Source organism: Plectrocnemia conspersa, unplaced genomic scaffold (assembly GCF_051122295.1).
Source record: "Plectrocnemia conspersa isolate PC_06_02 unplaced genomic scaffold, ASM5112229v1 ptg000008l, whole genome shotgun sequence".
Classification (NCBI taxonomy): Eukaryota; Metazoa; Arthropoda; class Insecta; order Trichoptera; family Polycentropodidae; genus Plectrocnemia; species Plectrocnemia conspersa.
The window spans coordinates 26,665,002-26,691,949 of record NW_028277172.1 but is presented as its reverse complement, the minus strand read 5'-3'; the positions used below and the strand labels follow the sequence as shown (position 1 = coordinate 26,691,949).

Genomic DNA, 26,948 nt, shown 5'->3' with positions numbered 1-26,948 from the left:
TCCGCTATGATCTTTACTGTCCCTTGTAATACCTTTTGCGATATTTTATCTCATTTCATTGCCCATGGATATTCATCATGCTACTCTCAAAGCCAGAAAAGGCTTTGAATATTGTGCTTTTAAAGCAGAGTAGAGTATAAATTATTTTGTTATCAAATTATATGACAAATCATTATTTTTATTGTGCGATTACATTACATCTGTATTAAAATAATACAATATACATTGTTATTACCGAAATGCAGAAATGTTAGAATTAAAATATTTTTTTTATCACAGCGCATTTTTCGCAAAAATAAAATAAGGAAAATTAAACTGTAATTAAAGTCATTTCATAAGTAGCTCATTTATTACATAATAGCCATTAACCGATGTTGAATTAATAAGGTTGTGTATGATTGTTGCATCAGTTGTTGTTAGAAATATTAAGCACATTGTGAGTAACATCAATAGACAATTTAATAGCAAGGCAAATTTTTTCTTTGCCTTCACATAATGTTTTTTTTTAAACTTTTGCGATTCTCAACTTTCTTCTCAAATAGCAAATATTTCGTATGAAAAAATAATGGTAAAAATAGTGATAGTAAGTAAAAATTATTAGAGGCTTATGCAAATAGCTAGTTAGTTAGTAAGTACTGGTTTGCACCACAATGAATTGAAAATATAATTTTTTTTAATAGTAGTGCTTCTGTAAGGAAGCCGTGGCATACACTTTAGAAGCCATTGGCCTTACATATACTTTTTAGTTGCTGATGTTTATTTAAAAAGTCAATGCTTTGTTTGAAGTGATTGAATAATTTGCTTATAAGGATAGTCTGCATAGAACAACTACAGATTAAAATATTTTTAAATTGAAAAATGTATAATTATTTATAAATTAACGATAATTTTACTACTCAATGTTTGTTTATAGTAGTCGTATCAATGATGCTATTTAGTATCGGGATATTTTCAACCCTAAATCAACAATGGCAGTGGAGTTTTCATTTAAAAACATCTGTAATACAATGGACAGGGATGCCATAAATGTATAAATTGTCAAATGTCGTTCTAAAAATTTCGTTCCGGAAATTATGACATTATGACAAAGTCATGACATGCTAAAAGGCAAATTTTAAGAAAAGAATTTTTTAGGCAATAAATACGGTCAAATTATAGCATATGCGAAAAGATTAATTTTTGTATTTGGCAGCACCTATTTGAAAAGACATTTTTCCAAATTACATAAAATTACAACTTTAGGACAAAATTAATAGATGACCATTTGCAATAAATTTTGACGATAGAAAGTGTCAAATGTTTTATTCCAGTTATCTTAAAAAAGCAATTACATTATTACTAGAGACACGTATTTCGAATAGGTAAAATATGTAAATAAATGTTTTTGAATCTCATTTATTTTTTTATTTATGGCCCGCTGACCCTAAACTATTTAACATCCGGCCCTTTACAAAAAAGTGAGCTGAATCCTGATTTACATGGCTGTTCTTATAAATATCGTTATTACTAGTATCACGCTTGTTGATTAATCAAAAAATTACATATTGTTGAAAATTTTTGTTTTAATTAAAATAATAATATGAATAATTTCTCCATAATACGTATGTATAAGTACTATAAATTACCCATAGATTAATTAAATGTGACATAGAAATAAACCATACTAGTTATACTGGTTAGAAGCTTCTACGAGCGTCATAAAAAATAAAAATAGAGCGACTTCCGCAATGAACTGGAAACGGAATGAAATACTATTATCTTTCTACATACATGTACATTTATATTGAATAGATTTATGACTAATTATTAACCACAATTTGTAGTATTAATATTGATTTTTTTATTTTAAAATAATTTCCTAATATTTATTTTTTATTTTAAAATAGGGTGATGTCAGAGGCCACTATTTAAAGAAAGCAGTAAAATAGCCATATTTGAGCGATTCTCAGTAAACATTAAGCTTTGTAAGGCGTTTTAAATGTTATATTTACTCATCTTTTTCCCATTCATCAAACACTCAAATGGTCCGAAGATGTGTATTAATGGTTCCAAAACGGCCATTGTTGTCTGTTTGCACACGAGAGTGCTAACGATGCATTAACAGTAACTGTGCGAAAAAGACGTAGAAGAAGAGGCAGGAAACAATGTTCGGTCCGCCGCGCCGTAGAATATTGGCCTTAAAAAAGCAAATTGCCGGCCATCTACAATGTGGAACGGACGCGTACAACCTGTTTCTTCTCATTTTGTTCGTTTGTTACAGTTGCACTGGAAGCGCAAAAGGCGAGCTTACTTCTTTTTTGTGTCCGCAATAATTGAAACGATACGTTTTTTATAGTCGTAATTCGGTAGCTTGCGTTTCCGTTATGGCAGTTGAAAGAACGCGCATGTAAAATATATAGTCTACTGTTGATGCAATACAGACTTTAAAATTCCTAATTTATCGAATGGTTCAACATTCTACGTTTCAACACTTTAAACGATCGTTTCAAAGCGATTGGATCAAATTTGACAATCGTAGTGGAGAGACTGTCTTTCTCTGGACTATGTTTATGTCGTTTGTGTCGATTTCGCGTGAGCTTCACTGGTGGCGAGCTCCGAGCTCTATTTCCAAGTCGAAAGTAGGAAGTTATTTTCATACGGCAGCGTTGAGGCTTATATTTTTTTTATAAATAGGAGATTTAACTTCTCAATACGTTGTAATAAATATTTTTGACACATTCTTTCATTATTTGAATTGTGCCACTACGCAATTAATCCTGTTTAAAAAATATTTATTGCGGCAAAATAAAATTTTTTTTCTGCTAAGCAAACAAAACATTTGAAATTTTGACTTAACTATTTTTATTAAAAGATTTTTGTGAAATATATTACTTATTTAATATAAAATTTAAATTTTTTTAAAAAAATTTTACAATTTAAAAATTGCGATTATTTGGCACATTTTTCGATCACGCGCAAATATGCAGGCTGTACGTGACAGAAGCCGCCGTCCGGATGGCATATGAAATTTGCGACAGTATGGTTGCTTACTCGAAGTCGTAGGTCTCGGCCGACTTTAGTTATAACTTTGGTTAGGACAACTTCCAGAGAGTGTAGTGCAGGCATTAGAATCATAATATTATATATAAACATGAAATTAAAAAAAAATGGATCTTGTAAATATATCGATTAAATTCGTTATGCAGTCTGATCCGCAATCTTGTTTCAAAATAGCGACTAAAAATACATTTTAAAACACCGTAACTTCAATAAAAAAAATTGAAGAAAAAAAATAAAAATTTAAAAAAATGTTTTAAAATTTAAATAAAAATATTAATATTTTTTTTTCTTAATAATGTGGGTAATAACTATTTTTTAGGACACCACAACTTTCGTACTTAGAATTATATAAACATAATATTTAAGACCTAAAAATTTCTCTTGTAAATATAGTAGTTAAATTTTCTAGGCAGTCTGACTCGCCATCTGGTTTTAAAATGGCGGATATTAAAAAATTAAAAAAAAAACTAAAAGCTGCATTTTTATATTAGCCTTTTAAATATTTTTTACATTATCGATAGTAAGCTTATTGTTCTGTATGATGTGACACCACCTACCATTGATGAATTTAATAAAATGGTTATAAATCTTATGGCATTTATTGATAGTTTCTTCATAATGGTATTTAAATATTATAAATTAATTTTCTATTTCTAACAATTATTTTATTATAAGTTGTTAATAATTTATATTAAATTGATCCTTAATGTGATTATAATACTTATGCGATTTTCACTTTTCCTCGACTATATAAACACAAAATTATGACATCCATCTAACTCGAAAGGCATGCATTAAGTTTCTCAAAGGTCTTATAAATATACACAGATGCGACTAGCATTTACATATTAATTAGGCACGACTAATTGATCCTTAAGTTAACGATCTTAACGGCAGTTCGTGACCTTTTCGCGCATTCATGATTATCTACTGTCCCTATCTACATTAATAACACACACACACACATGAGTGAACTGTGGAAATGATAATCGAAAACATGACCCTTGCGGTGGTTTACGGTACTCGCCACAAAAATGATCGCCTCTCGATTGACCTTAGAAACTCGAGATTCACCTTAACTTTCCAAAGAGTCGTGCGAAAATTTATGTCTATACCTACGTATAATGGAGACCCTGTAGACGTTTTGAGAAAAGTCTCGCAATGTAGATCATGGTCTCGAACTTGACCGGGAAATGGGGAAAATTCTGTGAAAGCAAATTTGCATATACATGTTTGTACTCTGAGAATAAACGTATGTGTCTAGTGTGATGTGAATAAACTTCTCGGTTCAAGTATTTTATTTTAAATACAAAAACGTAGCTAATTATGTGGATTTTAAAGCGAAAACTAACTGAGACTGCCTTGCGTGTAAAAACAATGTAATTGCTGTTTCATGACTGATGACATTTTTAATGTGATCGTAAGGTGTATTGACTCATTGGAATTATAAACATTTCAGTTAATAGATAAAGACAAATAATTTTAATACTAATTTAAGTGATTTATATAAACTAATATTATTCATGGAATGAATTAAACGACCACATCTTAAATTTAAAAATCAGAGATATAGTAATATTCTAAACATGTAGAGATTGTATATATTCTAGTTTATATTTGACAGTTAAATTACAATTCTCATCCAGAGAAAAATCTAGCATGGTCTTGTAATTACATTCTTATTATCTTTATGTTTTTAATACTGTAGATTGAGAGCCATTATTTGAATCATATATACGTTATAATTAACCAATTTCTCAAAAATCACACCACATGTTGTTAATTAAAACACCATTACTACAACTCAATCTTCAAATCAATCATATTGCTCGACGAAGGTTCTCAATCGAATTATTCGCTCATTTTCAAGTGTATAAATTTTCAAATAATTGATCTATTAATAGTTTATATTGTTTCGAATAAGATTCTATGGTCCTTTATGCGCCGTTATTTTGTTTCGAAATGCGAGACAATGAGATGCTTCTTCTCAACAAAAAAAAAATGCTTTTACGCATTCGAAAATCATTTGTGAATATAATGCTTGTCGGTTGTATCTACTATGACCAAAATTCGTAGAATTTGTTCGTTGAAAGAAATAAAATGTTGGAAAGTCCCTTCCTTTATTATCGTTTAACGTTTATCTCATAAACAGACGTGCGTCGCAATTTTTTGTATTGCGACGCACTGCGTTTCTACGATATATAAGACCTTTCGGAAAGCTTTCTGACGAATCATAATAAAACAGCGACCATTCAATCAATATTTGCACCAATGAAATATGTTCACGCCTTTAAAAAGTGACATTTGCATGATGGACATCTTTCGCAGGTCGAATTGTGCAACGGGATAAATTAATAATTTTTCTAGGGTGGGGGTGAAAGTTTTATATTATTGTCATTTCGATAAGATTCATTAAATGATATACATTTTTCTGGCCAAATTCAAGCGGGGCAAATTCCCCAAATTACTTCCCTGCACCTTCGTCGCATTTGATAGCCAAACGGGCGCCATTGTATAGCCGAATCATCGTCGCCTACGCAAACCGCTTGTTGGGCACCGCTGTTTTCGAAAACTCGACATACATCTCGACTCGCGAGATGAACAGCTGTTCCGAGCAATTTTTAGCGTGGGCCAGAAGACCGGAGACCGATTGAAAATCCATCGTTTGAGTGCTTTCTAGCGAGGTTATGTCACAGAAGAAACGATATTATAGCCACCTAACCCACCTTGGAAACCGACACACACGTAAAAGTTACGAAACGGTCGGCAAAGGGAGCGTTGGCGTCAGTTTACAATGCAGATCGAAGGCAAAACGTGGGCACAGTTTACCTTCCCTCACTCGTGCGACTATACATTGTCCTCATCCTGGTTGTTTGACTGCAACGAGACTTGTTACGTGATTGAGAAAGGTTCAGGTGTATCGCATTACAATTTATAAAATTGTATATATATAGAACTTCGCTACAATATTTGGCAGTCATCCCACCGCCCTTCTTATATTTTTTACAACTAAGGCTTATACAAAAATCGAATTTTAAAACAAAATGGTTTTAGAATTTCACTATTTTAGAAAACCCGGTTTTCAAAGTCTTACAAAAAAATAAAAATAAAATAAAAAATTGTTTTAATTTAATTTATTAAATATAAAAATTATATATATTTTTTAAATTTTATATGAATTTTTTGAAAGCCATTGAATAAAATCATATAATAAACCTTATTTAGAAAAGTTTTATTTGGTATTCCTATTTAGGAAATATGACTTTAAAATACACAAATCGTCACTGAGATATGTCCTAAGTTTGGTTACAAAATTTCCTGAAATAAAAAATACTCTTTCGCTAGGTAACAAAGTAGGTTAAATACTTTTCAGAATATCAATTAGAAGATACAATTTTTGTCCTTTTTTTTTGTAGACTCATATATGAAAGCTTCAGCTTTTAGGGTTTTCGAAGCATGTGAAAATATAGTAGATCTATTTGTAGAAATATTTCGTGTATTTTGCAAGTATAATGATAAAGTTATTAATCTAATTTCGAGCTGATCTCACTTTTTAAACCTGTCAGTTAATTTTATAAAATATGCCTTCAATCTGAAATAAATTTCCATCTCGTCGTCCTAAGGCGTCGGCTTCCAGACGTACTGGTCTTTATGAAGATCCATGATATTAGAATAATAATATTCAATCCACATTTGAGAAGCCCCAATATAATTTTAACCAAAAACTATACATTTTTTAACGCTATAAACCTTTCCAATATGATTTCTAAACTATTTCATTTCGTTTGGCAGTTAAGAATTAGATTCTAAGGAATGTTATTTCTTGCAGGACACTTTAAGAATTTATGCTTTGTAATAATTGTCAGGCAATACAGGGAATTCACAATCTATAACTAGAAGTGCAACAGATTTAAAGATTTCCTCTCCATATGTATTTTCATATTCTTCGTCGTTTTCCGATTATTCGCTTGTAACACATAAATCGGTTTCCGTGATATTTTTATTTTTATAGAGCACATCAGTTACAGCTTAGTGTATAGCGTGTGAATAGCATAGTTGATTAATTATAATTTATAATTTGCAATTTTTTTCATTACGGCGGCATCATCATTTGTACCTGTATCAATGTCGAATGTTAGTTCTAAGGTAAAAAATTGTATTCTCTAAGAAACATATTCTAATATTTTCTCAGCATCATATAAACTGGCTATTGGAACTAATCCCAAATTAAAATCTTCCGCATTATGGCGTAATTAATATTTAAATTCCTTTGAATATTTTTGGTAGTTTGCTAGAATTTTTTCCCATCCTTCTTACTGCGATCCAATTAATATATTGCTTCCCGTTTGGCGTTGTCATAAAATGTGTTAATGAGTTCCATTACCCGTTTTTTTTTGTAATAAATAATATACTTTTTGTTATGTCGTTAATGGAAATTCCATCTAATGCAGAAAATTTTGCTTCTAAGCAGATCTTTTTTACGAAATTAAAAATTTAGGTGTTTCTTGTTTGTCAATCGTTTCTGATTTTTTGACAGTTATTTTTTATGAACTGCTATAAGATGATTATAGAGATTGCTTGTAGACGATCCTTTGCAGCTCAAAATTTTATTGCAATGATTGCAACATGTTTTCTCCAATCTTTTTGTAATTATTCCAGAATTCACTGTGGTCTCACAATTAAAGGAAACAGTTTTAATTATGTCATTTAAAATTAAATAAATAAAATAAAATTTTCTCGGCCCAAAATAAATTGATGAAAAATTTAATGGGTAATAAAATTATTAAAAGCTACAAGCAATCGCTTATTTTCAATTAATAATAATTCACTACTTAATAGTTGTAAAAAAAACTTTTTAATAAATTTTTATGGCAAAGTTAAAAATTTAATCGGGTCAATTCACAGGAAAAAATATCAGACGCAAAAAAACATTTGTTTCACAACGGAGCGATTCAGCAAACTGAATGGCTCCGAAGATTTTTCCACCCCAAAACATAAATTATATTGTCGACAATGAACATGAACAAAACGCAATATCTTTAAAGTTTAAAAAATGTTAGGTATTGTGGACAGCGGACAGACACATCTGTGTTTTTTCACACCACACACGATCGGATTTGTCTGCCAGACATCCGTGACGGATAGATTCAGCGGACAGATCCGTGCGTGTATGGCTAACTTAACTAAAGAGACTCGAACCTAACGAGACTAATTATACCTGAAGTGTATTGGAGACAAAATACACAACAAATAAAAATATTTTGAAAACGAACCTAAATATAATATGTACCTGTATGTATACAGACAATTAAAATATTTCATCTAATTTTTTGTAACTAAGGTGGTTTTAAATCAAAATAAAAACTGTTTGAATATTAATTCTAATATTGTAAATAAATTGGGCTTCAAAGTTAAAAAAATCGGGTTTTATTTCCTTTTTTCCATATAATGATTGCCGCCTTCTGGTATTATTTCGTTTTTTCAAGGAACGACATTTTAGTTTTTCCAGGGTCGGGGGGGGGGGGGGGGCAAAAGTTAGCCACTGAGTAGTCGTTTTTTTAATATTTCCATATTAAAATTCATAGTATTTTATTTCAAATGCAAGATTTTTTTGGAAAAATTCAAGGGAGTCCTTGTACAGTTAAATTATTATTATATACGTCAAATTATTATGTTATATCACGTCAAAAGCAGTAAAATCGTGCCGTCACAGTAGAAACGCTCGGTTATCTAGCCTTCCTAATAATTAAGACTTTTTTTAAGAATTTTGACCTGTAATAGAGCGCCAAAAACAATTATCTCTTCTCAGAAGTAAAAAATCCACGCCAAAAGCAATAAAATCGTTCCGACGCCGTCGCAGTGAGAATGCTCGTTATCGAGCGTACTGTCTAAATTAAACAATTATAATTAAGTTACTAATTTTTAACGAAACTTGAATAATAATTTTATTTAATGAAAATTAAAATAGACTAAGAGAAAACTGAAGCAATAATTTTTAACATGAATAAAACCATTGCCTCCACCACTTGAAAGTGAATAAAGTATTAAATGGAAGGCAATTGTTAATTAGAATACAATTTTAAAGTATTTTTTCACTACATAATTTACCAAACTTTACTGCTTCATCATTTATTTCAATTTCTTTGCTTATGGGTTCTTATTTTATTTTTATGTGTAATACTTGAATGGAAATTTAAAAAAATTAGAAAAAATATTTATATTTTCCTAATAAATAATATAATTTATGTGCTTATTTGCACCCTAATAAAATGTAATTAAACTTGATTTTTTAAACAACTGTTTTAAAAATACAATGATTTTTCTGTGTAGTTAAAAATTTAGTTTTAGATGAATTATTGAATTTAATTCAATATAAAATTGCTCAAATTATAATTTTACGTCTGAAACCAGAAAAAATCAAGTTGATATTGCCTCCTACAGACCTTAGCAGTTATGTTTAAAATATTAGAAAAATTACTATTAAAAATAATCAAACCAGTAATAGAGGAGCTTAAACTAGTGCCAAAACATAAATTAACATCTGCAAAATTACTGTTCTGCCGTATTCTATACAACATATAACACAGACTTTTGAAAAATGTGGCACCCTGGGCTACTGTACAAAATTAAGAGACTGCTCATCAAATCATATCTGAGAGATAAATAGATTTGAGAAGTAAACACAAAACTGTACCAAATATCATTGACAGACACTACAATTATGGCCTCTGATACTGACCCAAAAATAACATCGAAGAGACCGCAAGATCATCTCTCAAAAGTCCAATCTTGGCTCTCTAAATATCGAATCAGAATTAATAACTTATTAACTAAATCAATCAATGTTTTATTCACGATGAACAAAGACACTTACCTTCCAGTATCCCGCCAAATATCTTGGAATTTATCTCGACAGAAGACTGACCTGGAAAACTCATATTTGGAACGAAAGGAAACATGGCTTACAAGACCATATTCAGGTTTATCATTGAAAAAAATGTTAATATATCACTATCATAAATCTGGCGTAGTCTTATGGAGGAGATAAGATCTGGTGTGTGACTTCCATATCTGATATCAATATTCTTGAGGGATTCCAGAATTAATTATTTAGGTTGATGACCGGTTTGTGCCTATAAATTATATATTAAGTTACTGCAACTGTTCCAGTGTAAAAAAAACAATTAAAAAATATAAGTAAACAAGTAATCTGCTATTTAGTTAATATAAGGAATAGGATGACCAATAACATATAATAAAATAGAGATAATACTATAATTTACCTTAATCAAAAATACTATAATTTAATGTAAATTATTTAAAGGAAGCCTTCAGTGGAAGACTTTCTATGTGTTATTATCTGTTTTGTCTTATTGCTAAGATAAAGGAGAAAGAAGAAAATATATACATATATATAGTGTAAGAGTTGCTTATTGTTTAATAATACAGATTGAATTTTAATAAAAAAAAGTAAATCTATATTTCGTACTATGGTACGAAATCTTTTTGGTTAAAGCAAATGTGTTTAATCGAGAGATAACAATAAAATTAATTCCATCGTTTTTAATAGCGTATAATTTTACATATAAATCTAGATATTTTATCTTTGTGGCAAAACATGTTTAAGTTGTCGTACATTAATATTAAATTCATTATTTCAAATGTCAATGTAACATTAAATAAAGATAAATGGATTAAAAAAATCATTGTCAAGGCAACGTATAAAAAAACAAACATTTTCCACTCACGTTTTCCTCCACAATCACAAAGCTCATTCTCACAACAAAGCATTATTTTTTTCATACTCATTTTCATGTTTCCATCAATCGAACAATTGTCGCCACTTTTTCAATACGCGTTCCTGTCATGACAGCTTTTTTGTCACGAAAGCCATAAAAAAATACGGACGTCGAATCGTATCTAATCGAATCTCAATTGAGATTCATCAGCGTGTGAATTGTGAGATTTTTTTTGTTCTCCGACGACCGTGAGCTTCTCTTCTTCAACAAAAGGAGCGATGGTATCTCGAGTCGGTCTTCCGCACTTACATACGTCTTCTAAACCAAATAGGAATAATCCACGGCTAGATTGACGGAGGCATTGACAGGTGGCGAGAAGAAGTCTCGTTAAGAAGACATTCAAAAGCAAGTTTTGATCCTTAGACGCGCAATTATCTGTGCTATATTTTTGATTGGACTTCTAATGTATAATTAGGTAACGTGTTTCTCTTTGTGCGATTTTGATTGATGGAGCGATCGTAGAGACAGACTGACGCACTTAGTTCCTAAAAAGGAACTAAGATCGTGTGTTGCCGATTTTAGCAAATTGATTTAGGAAAGCGTCTGATTCGTATCAGATAATTTATTACAAACTAGTCTGACTGCTTTCGTGGCGTGTGAATTAATGATAGATGTAAATAATCAATAACCGATGTCATTTTATTATAATTTTTAGATACTCGATCTCGTATTGTATTTCCTGCAAAATCATCATATTTTCTACTAACAAATACGTTTTAGAAAACACTTGTGAAACCATAATAAATATTAAAAAAACAGACAGGAAAAGAATATATTAAAAATATATATTTTATTAGTAATCTTTTTATCTGATTTTTAAATAGTTTTATTTCTCGCATATAAGAGAAACTCAATCTAATTTACTTGTAAAAAGCAAACGTTGATTTTGAGTTTTCATTAATTTTTTATTGATTAAACTATATAAAAATAAAATTTAATTTAAAATAAATTAAATCATTTTTATATTTATAAAAAACATTAAAGCTCTCTATCAATTTTTTTATATCTAATTCTTTTAACAAAAAAATAGTGTATGGTGTAATTTAATTTGGGCGTTGAGATTTCTTTACTTATGTGGAATTATTTCATTTTAAAATTGACTCAGATTAAACATTTATTTAACATATTTAATTTTCATGATATCTTAATTTTTTTATTTTATAATATAAAATAATCACAGATATTGAAATATCACTTTAGTCCTGCTTAATCCGTTCAGATATACACGTCGTCGTGACTATATGAAATCGTTTTCCATCATAATAATTTTTATTTTCTTTCATCCACAGATCGTGTTCAGACGATCCGTCTGAAGGATGCCCCAGCAGCCGGAGGCCTTTAGTCGCCGACTGTCGCCGAACGAGCCGAACAAACGAGTAGCGTGGGCGAACCGCCTCGACCCGCCGACGACCTACGACCGATCGTAGTCATTCAGAGGCAATCATTAGGAGAACAGTCGAGGATATCGGAGGATGGAGATGGCGGTGGCGGACAATGGAGTCGTCCGCAGGGAGGAGTGGAGAAGGAGAGGCAGCGGAGGGCTGCAGCACACGCACATTGAAGCTACTCATTGGTCTGCACCCGCACACTCTTACGGAAAGGTATGTACATAACCTCAAATAAGCTCAAAAATAGATTAAAGTGAAATCTATCCACATTAACTAGCATATATGCACATTCACTGTATCAGTAAATGCGAGTTTATTGAATTTAAACGCATTTAAATCACATATGCATATAAAAATGATTGAGTTGAGTTAGGTTATGGTTGTTGTTATATTTGTATTAGGTTAGGTTAGTTGAAGTCCATGCATACTTATTAATTTTAAAAGATTCTTAAGGTGTGTGCATATCTCATACACTATATAGCCTAGTAAAACATTATACTTTCATCTGAAAAGTTACATTTTGAATTTCGTTATTATTTTCATAATAATATATTTTTTCCTTATGAAATATATAATAAAAAAAAGCTTTTATTGAAAACGAGCGTGAGATCAAAACTACAATGGCGTTAAAAGCGGCATGAAAGTTTGCAATGGTGTAGTCCGCACAGTCTCGACTATTAACACAGAGGCCGTGAGTTCGAGCCACGGCAGCAGACTAAAAAATGTGATATCTATTTATTATAAATTGTAATACACGTATTAATTTATAATTAATTATATATATATTACCAATTCTTAGACTAGGAAATTTGGTGGTTTTATTACTTACTTGTAGGTATTCATTATGTCTGATTGTTTTACACCCAGTTTTACCCCACTGTAACGCATTAGGCTTACGCCTAATAGGTTACAACAAAAGAAATTAAAAAAATCAATGTATCCCTTATTATGCTGACTAGTGCGGACTGTACGTGACAATAGAGGGATTAAGCTAAGAGCATACGTCGGGAATGACGCATTGCGACTTATTCAAAATTTAACGACCATTCGAAACATGTTTAGCTGATAATTATCAGCATATTTAAACTCAACGCAACTGTCATAAAAGTCTAATGAGAAAATTAACGGTGATCAATAGATCCCTATACACCCTTAAATAATCGTAATACCATAATGCAGCTAAATGTGGGTGACCACTAAACACCCCTCGGACATGAGCCCATTTCTCCCGACAACACCAACAATAACTTAATGAACAGTTTACTGCATATAAGAGGGGTCTAAAATTAGAAGGAAAAAATATATAATCCGCGGATGATCAAAAGATGAAAAAAATCGAGAATGTCGCTGCTTCCCTCTTCACATCAATCAGACGACTGGATCCTTAAGATGCAGACAGCGACAAATCATTTACATCATCATTCCGCTTTGTGCCTTCGCGGTGTACGGACGCACCTCGTGCTCTGTGCGTAGACCGCGCTGCTGTACACACTCGGACCTGCCAGCTGCGCCGCTGAACAATTTTGCTCACTGCCTACCAAACAACAGCGCCATGAAAAAGGCGCAGACGCGTAAGCGTTCTGTGGGGACGATTAAGGCGTTCCTTAACCCCAGTCAAGATTCGGAATGGCAACTTCCGAAAAAAACTGCCAGACCATCCACTGAGTCCAGGAGCCCCGGACCAACCCCGAGCCAAAACAGGTTCGAAAAGCTTCCCGAGGTATTAGGAAGCAAATCAAGCAGAGTTCCGCCTGTGATTATGGAGGTCACGGGCTCACATCTTCAAACGACGGACCTTATTAAATCCGTCACCAAATCCAGCAACTTCACGTTGCGTTACACTGGAAAGGGCAACGTGTCCGTCCAGTGTTCTTCGCTCGAGCAACGAGCCTTACTAATGGAAGGATTGAGGGGGCATCGCCCATTTCATACCTTTACCACTGACGAGGACAAGACAGTAAAGTCTGTCCTGAAAGGACTACCAGAAGTTCCAACTCAAGACATAGCTGCTGACCTCCAAAGGCAAGGACTCAATGTCGTCAAAGTGACGACAATGAAGACAAAGACGGAGGTACTAGGAGGTTCTCGCCTCTACCTGGTTCAGTTCTCTTCGGATACCAAGACAGCTGCAATCAAAAACATCCGGTACGTTTGTTTCGCCAAGGCCATTCTGGAAAGGTATAAGCGTAACAATGGACATTTAACCCAATGTTTCAGATGTCAGCTTTATGGACACGCAGCCAAAAACTGCCACCGAACCCCACGATGCGTCAAATGTACCGGCAGCCACGCAACCGCTGACTGCTCGAAAACGGATCGTGAGACACCAGCGAAATGCATCGGATGCGAAGGAGATCATCCGGCCAACTTCAAGGACTGCCCTCGCAGGAAGGAGTATCTTGTCCAGACTCAGAGGAGACATCAAAGGCCAGCTACCGTCGCGGCTGTCGCCCCGGCTGCACCTGGCCCGACATTTAACTTAGTTCAGGAGCATTTTCCCGCACTCCGACCATCCCAACCGGCTAAGAACTTCTCAGCTGCGGCCGCTAATCTCAAACAGGCTCAAAGATCACAACCAGAGCCGACAGCAGCACCAAACACCGGCGCAGAGGATGCCCCCATGTCGTCCTCGGATCTACGGAAGATGCTCCTCGTACTTCAGGAGATTCGGGTCAAAGCTGGCAAGTGTGCGAGCAAAATGGAGATAGCCATCATGATGGTAGAGTACCTTGATGTCCTCTTCTAAGAAGAAATTGAATTTGCTAACGTGGAATTCACGTGGAATTCGACACAAAACTGGCGAGCTGGAGCTATTGATCAGTGAGTATAAAATTGACATTGTCATAGTTACCGAGACGTATCTTAAACCTCACGTTAAAATATCTTTGCCGAACTTTGTTTGCCTCCGGAGAGACCGACTCTCAAGGCCAGGTGGCGGGGTTGCGATTTTTATTAAAAAATCTATAAAACACGCGCGTATAAATCCCGACGTAATTAACTTAGAATCTGTCGCGATCCAAATTAATAATAATAATAAAATCATCACAATTGCTGCCGCATACAACTCACCCGGAGACGAATTGTTGAAGAGTGATCTAGATGCTGTGCTTGGACTTGGAAGCTCTGTTATATTAAGCGGAGATTTCAACGCCAGGCACTCGCACTGGAATTGTTCTAGTACCAATCGATCCGGTACCATGCTCTTTAACTACTTGCACGATACTGACACGGATATTCACTTTCCAAATTCACACACACACTATCCTTTTAATAACATGTCTCCATCAACTCTTGATTTCGCATTAGTCAAAGGTTTTACGCCAATTTCGGGGATGCACTGCATCCAAGCTCTATCTTCGGATCATCTTCCTGTGTTTTTTGCTCTGGAAGGCGATGTTGAGGTCATCCCTGAAATATTTTTTGACTACGGAAGAGCTGACTGGAAAGGTTTTAGAAGTTTCATTGAATGTCGTCTACACGGCGCTCCACAGATATACACTTTACAAAACACCAGGCAAATTGACGATGATATTAATTTTTTTACAAATTTAATCGAGCAGGGTAAACTATCATTTATACCGACGCGTAAAAATATACCAAATAAAGTAAAATTAACTCCAGAAATTATCGAATATATAAAAATCAAAAACAGAATTAAAAAGCAATGGCAAAAAAATAGATCACCCCAGCTTAAAACTTTATTAAATAAATTAACCAGTGATATCCGCGTAAAAATCCAAATAATTAAAAATGATTCATGGTCGCGTAAACTGAAAAAACTAAATCCAGCAGATAACTCATTATGGAAAATCACTAAATCAATTAAAAATAAATATTCAGACATTCCGCCGTTAAAAAATGGAGACGACATAGTAACCTCGAACATACAAAAAACTGAGGTATTAGCTAATGCATTCTCTACATCCTATGTGCTAACGCAAAATTATACGCATCTAAAAACCCAGAGTAAAGTTGATCGTTCAATTCAAAGACTTGATAAAACTAGAATAGATAAGAAAACTATTAACGAAATTACCCCGTTCGAAATTTATAACATTGCAAAATCACTTAAAAATAATAAAGCTCCGGGAATTGACCGATTAGATAACATCTTAATAAAAAACTTTCCATTTAAATGCTTTCATTTCCTAACTAACATATTTAACTTTTGCTTATCTATTGGGTATTTTCCAGGTATTTGGAAAGTTGCAAAAATAATTCCGATAAAAAACCCGGTAAAGCTGATAGCATCCCATTAAATTACCGACCGATTAGCTTACTACCGTCCCTAAGTAAATTATTTGAAAAGATTATCTTATCACGTTTAAAAGAGTGTCTAAATAGTAAAATCATTGACGAACAATTTGGCTTCCGCGAAGGACACTCAACAACGCATCAACTTAATAGACTCACGGAGCACATTTCTGCGAATTTTAACAGGAAAAAAAGCACAGGATTTTTAATGTTAGACGTAGAGAAGGCATTTGATACTGTGTGGCATGAAGGGCTAGTATACAAACTAGATAGGTACAAAACCCCACACTATCTGATACAAATTATCCGATCATACCTCCAAGATCGAAGCTATGTCGTCTCCTTAAATAACGATAATTCGACACCGCGTAAAATACCAGCCGGGGTTCCTCAGGGGAGCATACTTGGGCCGTATCTTTATATAATATATACAAACGATATTCCAATTTTAAAAAACACCAGTCTCTCTATTTACGCGGACGATACGGCCGTTTTAACTAGTTCATATGGTCTTAAACCAATAGCAACAAAACTACAAAAATCTTTGCATAACTTAAATAAACATTTAAAAAAGTGGAAAATAAAAATAAACGACGATAAAACTGAGGCAATCATTTTTACGATGCGCCGGCAACCGTTGCCTCCGCCTTTAAAAACCGAGCAGGGCAAAAACATTGAATGGAAAACGAGTGTTAGGTATCTGGGTCTTCACTTAGATTCTAAATTAAAATATACAAAGCATATAAAAGAAGTACGGTCTAAAGGGCTTGCCGCCATTTCAGCTCTGAGACCCATTTTTAACAGAAAAAGCGCGTTGACGATTAAAAACAAAATTTTATTATATAAACAATTAATACGACCGATATTAACATACGCTTGCCCAGTGTGGAGTAATACGTGTAAAAATAATTTTAATAAGTTACAAGTAATTCAAAATAAAGCTGTAAAAATAATTTATAACACCCCATATTATACTAATTTAAAGAAACTCCACACTCGATATTCTATACCTACAATTAAAAATCACATTATTAATAATACGATAAATTATTACAAAAATATCTCGCGTGAACATAATAATAAATTAATTGCAAAAATTGGTAACTATGACAAAGTCACACTAAATTTCAAGTATAAACATAAAATGCCTAAGCACATAATGCTTTGATAGCAAATCTGTAACCACGACTTCAATAGCCCCAGTTCGTAAGTGTTATTTTTAATTATGTATCTTATATTTTATTTATTTTATTTTCTTTTTCTTATTGTATAAAGGTTTTAGTATTTTCTCCTTAAATTTTACTTATTAAATATTGCATATTGTTGCCTCTATTTTTATTTAAACTATTGTAATTTCGCTTGTAAACATGATAATGGCTAAAAGCCAGAAACATGTAATTTATAACTTGTATAAAACTAAATTATTTTTGAAATAAACATTTAAAAAAAAAAAAAAAAAAAATCATTTACATATACTTTAAACGTGATTTAAATTGCTGGACAAATATCAATTTTAAAGTAAATAGCTTTCTCTTGCATCAAATTAAACATTCCTGACATATAAGTCATATCAATAAAATATTTAAAATTCATAAAAAGTGTGATAAAAACCCAGAGATGCTCTTGAATTGATTTTGTTCAGCATCCACAACATTTTAAAAGTTTTAACGTCGTTCATGATTCACAGTGAACCATTTTTAAAGTAAAAAGATACAGACTGAACTTGACAATAATTTTCTTAATAAAAAAATGTTCCTGAAATGTTTTATATATTTTTAAAGCTTATAGCTCCTTTATAGAAAAACAATCATTAATCACTAGTTATTAGGCAAAACATATTTTATGTTAAATTTTACAGAGCCCCAGATAGTTTCTTTGAATACGTAGTGACAAAAAAACAGTTTAAAATCTTACTATTTCTGTTAATATCCCGTTTCCTATTTAATTTCTAAAATTAAATATCTTATTTGTCTTTGTACGAAAATCTTTATCCTTATTATGTTTCGCGCAGCTGTTTATTTTGTGTAATTAGGCGTGACGATACTGAATAAATTTTAATATGCAAATGTATACATCTTAATTTTTTAGGCCATCAAAAATACCACAATGACAATTAAATAGTATTCTCTATTCATCATAGTATTCATAAACATTTCATTATAATATTATCTATTCATCATCACGTATTTAAACTAAATTGGCCACTAACATGAGTCATTATTGAATTTATTATATATATAATAATAATTCTGTTAGGGGCTAGTAATACATTCTTACAATAACTAGAGTATATTTATGTTCCAAATTTAATTTTAAAATAAATAATAATACAAAATAATATGGTTTTCTAATCTTTTACTACATTTTTTATTAAGCTAGATATCTAGTTATTTTTATAAATTATTATCCGTGTAAAATTTTATTCACATACTATTTATTGTACATTTATTATAATCGAATTTAATTTATATATAATCTAATATCACTTTCTCATAATTTGCCTTTAAGCTATTTTTAAACAACTCTCAAACGATTATGTTCTCAAATAATTTAATAGTTGAAACCTAATAATTATGCGCGTTCTACGTCCACTTTTTTATTGTGTATAATTTAAAATTAACAACCTGTTACAATATTAGTCAACATTGAAAGTGCTAATTAATATGTTATATCAACAAATAATAGTATCCGAAGCAAAGATATAATGAACTTTTTATTAATACGTAATTAAAAGTTCAGATCGATTAAAACATAATATAGAATAATTATTCTCTGTCAACTCTTAGCCTACATTTACGTTTGATATAATAATTAATTTTTTTCCCAGTCATAAACAAAAACCTAGAAGACCTTGACAAGTTAGAAGATTTAGAATCCAATTAAAAAAATTAATGCGTGGGTTTATAAAAATTTACCAGCTACCGATCTTTATGATTCGCCATGAATTATTAGTTCATGATGTAAATGGGCATGAAGATATTTCTTTATTATATCCAAATAAAATTGTCTAATATGGACATTGTGCAATATAAATAATAAACAATTTTAGTCTATATTTATCCGTTTCCTATGTTTCGAAATTTTGAGTTAGAAATAATCTGATGGAACTAATGGAAGTTTTGCATTTAGACACAAGGCTGAATTTTTTACTTGAATTTAATTTTGTTATATATTTTTTAATGTCATATGTGATTATCTTGACCTTCTGTCGGGCCAAATTTCTCTTTTATTGTTAGACAATCTAGATAAAAAGACAATGCTTTTAATGTCATAAATGTGCGAATCGTTTTTGTGTAATGAACCATTATTGCAAAATTTTATATGTAATGACTAAAAGTACCACCAGATTGGGTCATAATTTCTCATCTAACTTATTTTAGAAAATATTAAATATTTCGTGTAATGAATACTCAATATTCATATTTCTTATTTTTTATTTTACTTTAAATTATAATCAACATTTTTGATTTTTTACGTTACCAAGATTTTTTAACGAAGCTATGAATTTTTCGTTTTTTGATTAGTCGCCATCATGAAACAAGTAGGTGGATCAATCTGGCTAACAAACTTGATGAATATTTAAAAAAATGTATTTTTAATGGGTTTTTTTTATTAAAAATATATATTGTAAATGTTGATAAGAAAATTCATAAAAATAAATTGTTCAATTTTTATTTTTATTATTGAACGTTATTTACCAAATTATTTTTTCTTTAAAATGGCGGATCAGACTGGCTTACAAACTTTACAAATTTTTTACAATATCTATCTATTATTTATCTATTCTTAGAATTACTTTTATGTTGATATGATTTAAATTAAATCAATTATTGTGTTGTTAAAAACCGTTTAATCTTACATTAATAACAAAAAATATACAAAATCGTTATTAATTTGAGTTTTGCTCTAAAAAATTTTAACGGGGATTTGAATTTGATTTTTTTAAAAATAGACGCCATTTTAAAACAATATGGAATATCAGTCTGGCTCAATGGGGTAGCCAGTATTTTGTCAAGAAAAAATATAGTTGTTGTAATTTATATTTAATTAACATAAAATCACTGGCTGCGCTCGCCAAGGGGGGGGGGGAGATCCAGACCCCTCGGACAATTAAGGATTTTTTTCAACGAAATTAAGGTTTTTTTGTTGGCTTATGTTTATTGGATCAGTATTTTAATACACTTTTGGTCGGTATTTAAATATAGATGGTCAGTATTTATGTTAAATGGTCGGTATACACTGATCAGTATAAAAAAACGGTCGATATAAATAATGAAAGTATTTGCTCAGTTTCTTTTTGACAGATGATCACTATAAAATTCTTGCCATCAATAGTATGATTTTTGACTATTTTAATTGACTGGCAACATTCTCAAGTGTTTCGATAAATAAACACATTATTAAAATTACATCATCAAAAGAGTAATAATTAATTGCACTTTAGTTTAGCATATTATCCACGATAGAAACAATTTGCACTAATAATAAATATATTGCACGAAAAATAAAGTATTCCATTGTAATTAAATGTTTACAACATTATAAAAAATATAATTCACAAAAAAATATTATCATGTTAACAGTTGCGAAACGTACATTTGCTGTTCAAACCAAAACCTAACCTAAACGAATGAATCAAACTCCAAAAAATAGATTAAAATAATTTAAGTTTTGGTTTTATTAGCTGCAAAGTATTAAATTTATAGTGCAAAATATTAAAAATTAAAGTATGTATATATTCAGTTTATAGGAAAGTTATTTCATATCAAAGAGCAATAACTACACTTTTATAATCACTGCTATTAATCAAATTTAAAAGAAACACTGACTTTTTATGTTAATAATGATCAAACATAATATTTATACTGACCTATTCACTATTAATACTGCCTGCACTAAACTCTCTGGAAGTTGGCCAACGACGGAGAATATAGTGGGTTACTTCGGTCAAGTTCAGTTCTGCCCGCTCTAAAATCTCTCGGAAGTTGTCCGAGATTACCGAGATTGGGAGGTAAAGTGGGGGTAGCTCAGTCGACTTGGCCAGCTTCGACCGCTTCCGAACATTGTCGGCATTATTTTCTGAGTCAAAAGGACCGAAGTCGGAGCTGCTCTTTCGAGCGCGGGCGGTGAGATACTTCCCCTTTCACTCTCTCGCGTGTTAAGTGACGAGAGTGAGAGAGATAATGTTATGGTTTTTCGCAAACAGATAGAACGAGTAGCTCGGTTGAATTTTAGTATGCGCGTAGGCGTCCTATGGTTAACACGCATGTCGAGCGCTGCATCGTGGTCACGTGGTCAAGTTATAATACCACATGCTTATCGGGGACTTCAACAGACTCTTACTGACATCTTTGAATATTTTAGGGCACCAAAAGGGATTAATTATATTTTTGATAGTATATTCTTCTAACAGATATCGACTATATTTTTTTTCATATAAAATTAAATTATTAAAAATTAATTAGTGGTACTTGATTTTGTTAAAAAAAAATCGTTTCGAATATTCTTATGTATTTTCCTAGAACGGTTTATATAAATGTCACACCATAACGAATTCTTATTTAGAATCGATGGCGACAAATTCTAGGATAGTCACAGATGTGGTGTTCGTATTCTGAAGTATCATTTTTATGTATTATGGCATTTTGAAAAATCCGAGAAAGATTTTGCGTAAATTGAATATTTACGACCGAAAAGTTTTCACTGATATTGTATTGGTGATTGCGCACAGAAACTTTTATAATTATCAGTAGCGTAATTTTAATGATATGACAATTTAAAAATTGCGATTCCGGACCGCATATGAAATTTGCGACAGTGTGGTCGCTTACTCGAAGTCTTTTTTTAATTTTCAACTTATATTACAGAACATTTTTTACTATTTTCGTTCATTTTTAATTGTTTTTAATAGTCGCTATTTTGAAACAAAATGGATCAGATTGACTAACGAACTTATTGCGAGATTTATAAGATCTATTGCGATACTATGCTTCATATTAATATAAATTAAACTACGATAGTAATGTGGTCTTTAAAAATAATTGTTATATCCTACAAAGTTTACAAAATAATATGTAAGTAAAATAACTTTTTTATTTACTTCTTTACTTTTTTCTCTAAAATTATTTTTAGTGGAGTTTTGAATAGCCGCCATTTAGTAACAATATGGCGGATCAGACTGACGATCAAACTTAGCTGAGATTTTATGTTAATATGATAAATAATTACGATAATCTCCAAATTTCGTTATATTCAAAGTCGTGTCAAGAACTTAAATATTCACCTCAGGTTCTTTCCCTCTTGCCATTATAAATATTTTCTTCCGCATCTATACTATATATTTAAAAATTAAATTAGTACCAATAAAAGCATTACCACATCGTGAAATTGCCTCGATGAGATCATTGAGATCTAACACATATAATTTATTCTTCTCCTACCTATCTATCTGATCTAATATTCTGATAAGCCGTTTAGAAATTATCTTCGACATTTAGAAGCAACTTTTTGCTTCGATAGCAATTTTGTTTTAATACACACCATTAAAACTTTCTTCGACATGTGCAACACCTCAAATAGACTCGGTCGCTCTAACCGGTACTGTAATATGATTTTTCTCCATTTTTTCCTCCGTCGCATGATCTTTGCATAATGTCAACTGCCGAGCGAGAGTGGCCATTAGACGAGATTATCCCAAGGCCAATGGCATTTCTCCGAGATGGGCTATTGACATTATGTATGTCGATATCCGTTGATTTCGACTGCGGCGAAAGTTGATCTCGGAGATGAAAGATGGTCCGTCGCGTTCGGCTGAGATGCGTGAGATTATTCCCATTTTAAGTGGAACAAACATTATAGATCTACTAAATTGCTCGAACCGTTCAAAACCTCCGTAATGGTCTTGTGTCGTTTTAGAGACACATACACGATAATTACTTTACTGAACAGTGATGTGCTAAAAACACAATTTTTAATAAAATAAAATAATTTAACTATTACATGAATATAGACTTATTATAAATATAAATACAATCATTTACGTAAAGTAAATCACATTAAGTAAAAAATCTTTCATCACGAGTCCTCAGCTTTCTTCCATCGAATCACTAGTGCGGAAAATTCGTTTAGATCCAGATCGAATCGTGACTCACGAATTTTGAAACCAGGAACAGCAACAGAAGTAAATCCATACACATGCCTCAAAAAATTACATAATAAGCGATATTAGTAAAAAAAAATGATACAGCAGTGTTACGCCATTGGTTCTATAATTATAATCATTGATCTGGTTGTTTCCGATGCGGTTTGCGATTCTTTTTTCCGTCGGTTCTCAATATTTAGAACAGTTATCTGATATGTGCGGAGAAGTATCAGATGAATGCTCCACATGTTTCGCAACTGTAGATAATGACACGATTAATTCCATAATCAACATCTTCGTTAGTTATTGCTATTGATCTTGATTGTACATGTATAACACTTACTATATATACGATTAAAATATTATTTAGTTTCAATCCCAATTATTGTATGATATATTAAAAATTAAATAAGTATAAACGATTTTGATTTTATGTTTACGATTTCTCAATAAAATTGTAATAAATACCAATCATTCCTAAAACGGTTACCAATGTGGAATTTTTGATTACATTTTATTTAAGTGTTGTCTTACAAAAAAATACTGCTAGTATAAGTAAAAAACGTGATCCTAAAACATAATTATCCGACCACGTACATCGATAATTAAAGTGGTATGTGATTTTAAACGAGCTTCAATTTATTAGCCGTTTCCTTAAATAGAGACTTATAAATCAATGATTAAAGTGTTACTTCCAATCAATTGGTTACTGGTTAAGATTAAAAACGGAGAAATTTGAGACAAATATCATGTTATATTTTCAGTAAAATAATATCAGAACACATTTTCACTGGTAGATATTTATTTCTACTAGTGAAAATATAATTATACTAAAACAGATTCTGGTGAAATTTTATGCTGTCATTTTTAAATAATTTTTGTAATGTTTATTATAAAAAATTGCTCATTTTACATTTTTTCTGGTAATTTTCTAAACGGAGCTATGATTTTTTTTTTAATATTCGAAATTTAATTTAAATTATTAAACGTTTTTACTTCTTTACTTTTTTAGAATAAGATTTTTTTAACCAAGTTATGATTTTGTTTTGGAATTTTGAAATAAGATAGTGATGTATACTTACAAGTTTAATGTCGACATAATTAAAACTATTCAGTATTGTGTTTTCAAAAATCGTTAAATCCCACACAAATGACCAAAATTTCGTCCTGCCATATGATTTATGAACATTTCTATATAAAAGTGTGTAAAAAAATCGTGTTTTTTATTTTATTTTTATATTGATTATAAAACATTTTTGACTCTTTTCTCTAGAATAGCTTAAACAGAGTTTTTGTTTACTTCTTAAAGCAGAAATTTTTTTTTTTTAAATATTTTTCTGCTCCAAGTTGTCATTTGACAGTCGTTTATTTGTGTACATTAAAAAAACGAGTCATTAGTGAATTTCATTTTAAAAAAGTAGTGGTAAAGCTACACGTCACCTGTTAAAGACAGAATGTTTAAAACCGTTAGGTTTGGATTCTAAAATTGGTTCTATAAATAACTAATTTTTTTTTCACTTTCATTAGTTTAATTGAGTTTGGTTTAGAAACGTCATTTCATTCTTTTCTAGAGAGGGGAAGTGGGGGCAAAAGTTGCCAAATTAGTATTTTGCTTTAATTTAGATTCATAGTATTTTTCATTAAATGACATGTATTTTTCTAGTCAAATTCAAGTAGGCGTCCCGGTTAAAAATTTACGTCAAAAGTAAAAAAATCGTGCCGTCGCCGTTATAGTGGAAACACTCGGTTATCTATCGTTCATATTAAGCCTTTTTATAACAATATTACGATTTAAAAAAGTGAGAATCGAATAAAGCACATCTAAACCGAATTTTGCCCAATAGGAGAGCGCAAAAAACAATTATCCTTTCTCAGAAGTCAAAAATCCACGTCAAAAGTAATAAAATCGTGCTTTCGCCGTCGCAGTGAGAACGCTCGTTACCGAGCGTTCCCACTGCGACGGCGCCGACACGATTTTATTGCTTTTGACGTGAATTTTTGACTTCTGAGAAGTGATAATTGTTTTTTGCGCCCTCCTATTGACCAAAATTCGATTTGAATACACTTTAACTAATACTCTCATATCATAAGTCTCTAGTAATATTTTCTGTAATATATGTCACATAGTAATATGTCTGTTTTTAAATACATTTTTAATGTTTAGTGAAGCATATTCTGTGGACTATTGGGTAAAAATATGTCTGAATGGAGATACAAATAGTAAAATTTCGTGTTTTTAATACCTGCTTTTGTTTTCCTTCGCCAGCCATCCCTATCATTCAAAAGGGCGTGGTCATTTCTCTGTTAAATAACATAATTACTGAAAATTGTTAGGTACCATTAGATTTCCCTGAGATAAAGCAAATGTCTTTTTATGTTGCTACGTCGCACATATACAAAAACACAAAAAATATGTTAAATTAAATTTTTAAAATTGCACCAAAACATCGATAAAACTACTTAAGTAAATCTCCTACAATGAGCATCATTTTATTCTAGGCTTTTGCTTTCAAGTAATATGGATATCGTCATTTTCGTAGTTTTTAGGATTATAAACAAGGTGCACGGATTTAAAAATAAATAAAATAATATTTTATGTACTACCGGTATTTTATTTTGTAATACCGGTAGTACCGAAGATAGTTTTTTCCCCCAATACCGATATTATCGGTATTGCAATCCTTACTGCCAATATAGGAAACTCAAATTGGATCAACCTTTACAACGCAACAAACATAATCTAAATTCTTATTATTCAACCAAAAGGAAGTAACTTTCCGGTACTTTTATTTAGAACTTCGCCACTGTTAGGATGCAATTCATTGCTCTCGTAGCATGTATTTAATAATCTAGTATCTTAGAGAGTCGCGATTTCGTCCTTTATTCTTGTCCTTCACGACCAGAACTTCAGTGTTCAAAATCGCTCCCATTACACGTATGTTTTCGGCAATCCTGCGAGGAGCTGTGAAATTTATCCGGGATTTATGTTTAGCTATATTACGATCAAAATATATCTAGATCTATAAGATGAGATACTGAGTTCAATACCACGATCTTCTTCAATTAGGAGCAATATCAGCGTATCGACGAACGGTCGAGTACTTCCGTCGCCTGCATTATTTCCGGACTCGCCCATCGCGATATCGCCACCGGTGCCTTTCGTTCTTGGCCATATACCAGAAACGATGCTTTTATTTCTCCGGAAAGGAAAAATGTCCGCCGGTCGACGCAGCGAAGAAGTGTAGAAAGTGAAGTGCGGTAAAGGCTGTTGCCCTCGAACACAGAGAGACCAGACATCATCAGCGCACTGCACTGGCCATATAGGTC

The 26,948-nt window shown here is 31.7% G+C and overlaps 2 protein-coding genes across 2 annotated transcripts in view; both read left to right on the top strand.

Annotated features, from left to right (window-relative positions):
* LOC148233584 (uncharacterized) overlaps window positions 1-26,948 on the top strand; it is a 58,777-nt gene that overhangs the window by 20,460 nt on the left and 11,369 nt on the right. Inside the window, exon 2 of the mRNA XM_088190885.1 lies at window positions 12,128-12,439. Within this exon, the coding sequence (XP_088047011.1) occupies window positions 12,311-12,439 (129 nt within the window). The 5' untranslated portion in view covers window positions 12,128-12,310. The remainder of the gene's footprint in view (window positions 1-12,127; window positions 12,440-26,948) is intronic.
* Window positions 13,636-15,875, top strand: LOC148233585 (uncharacterized). Its single transcript, XM_088190886.1, has 2 exons — window positions 13,636-14,371; window positions 14,444-15,875. The coding sequence occupies exons 1-2, from the start codon at window positions 13,779-13,781 to the stop codon at window positions 14,970-14,972; spliced, it is 1,122 nt and encodes a 373-aa protein (XP_088047012.1). The 5' UTR covers window positions 13,636-13,778; the 3' UTR covers window positions 14,973-15,875.

Bases quoted from the DNA above. Each gene is read 5' to 3' on its own strand.
- LOC148233585 (XM_088190886.1), top strand. From the start codon at position 13,779: ATGAAAAAGGCGCAGACGCGTAAGCGTTCTGTGGGGACGATTAAGGCG. The intron at 14,372-14,443 runs GTACGTTTGTTT...CCAATGTTTCAG, and splicing joins GCTGCAATCAAAAACATCCG to ATGTCAGCTTTATGGACACG.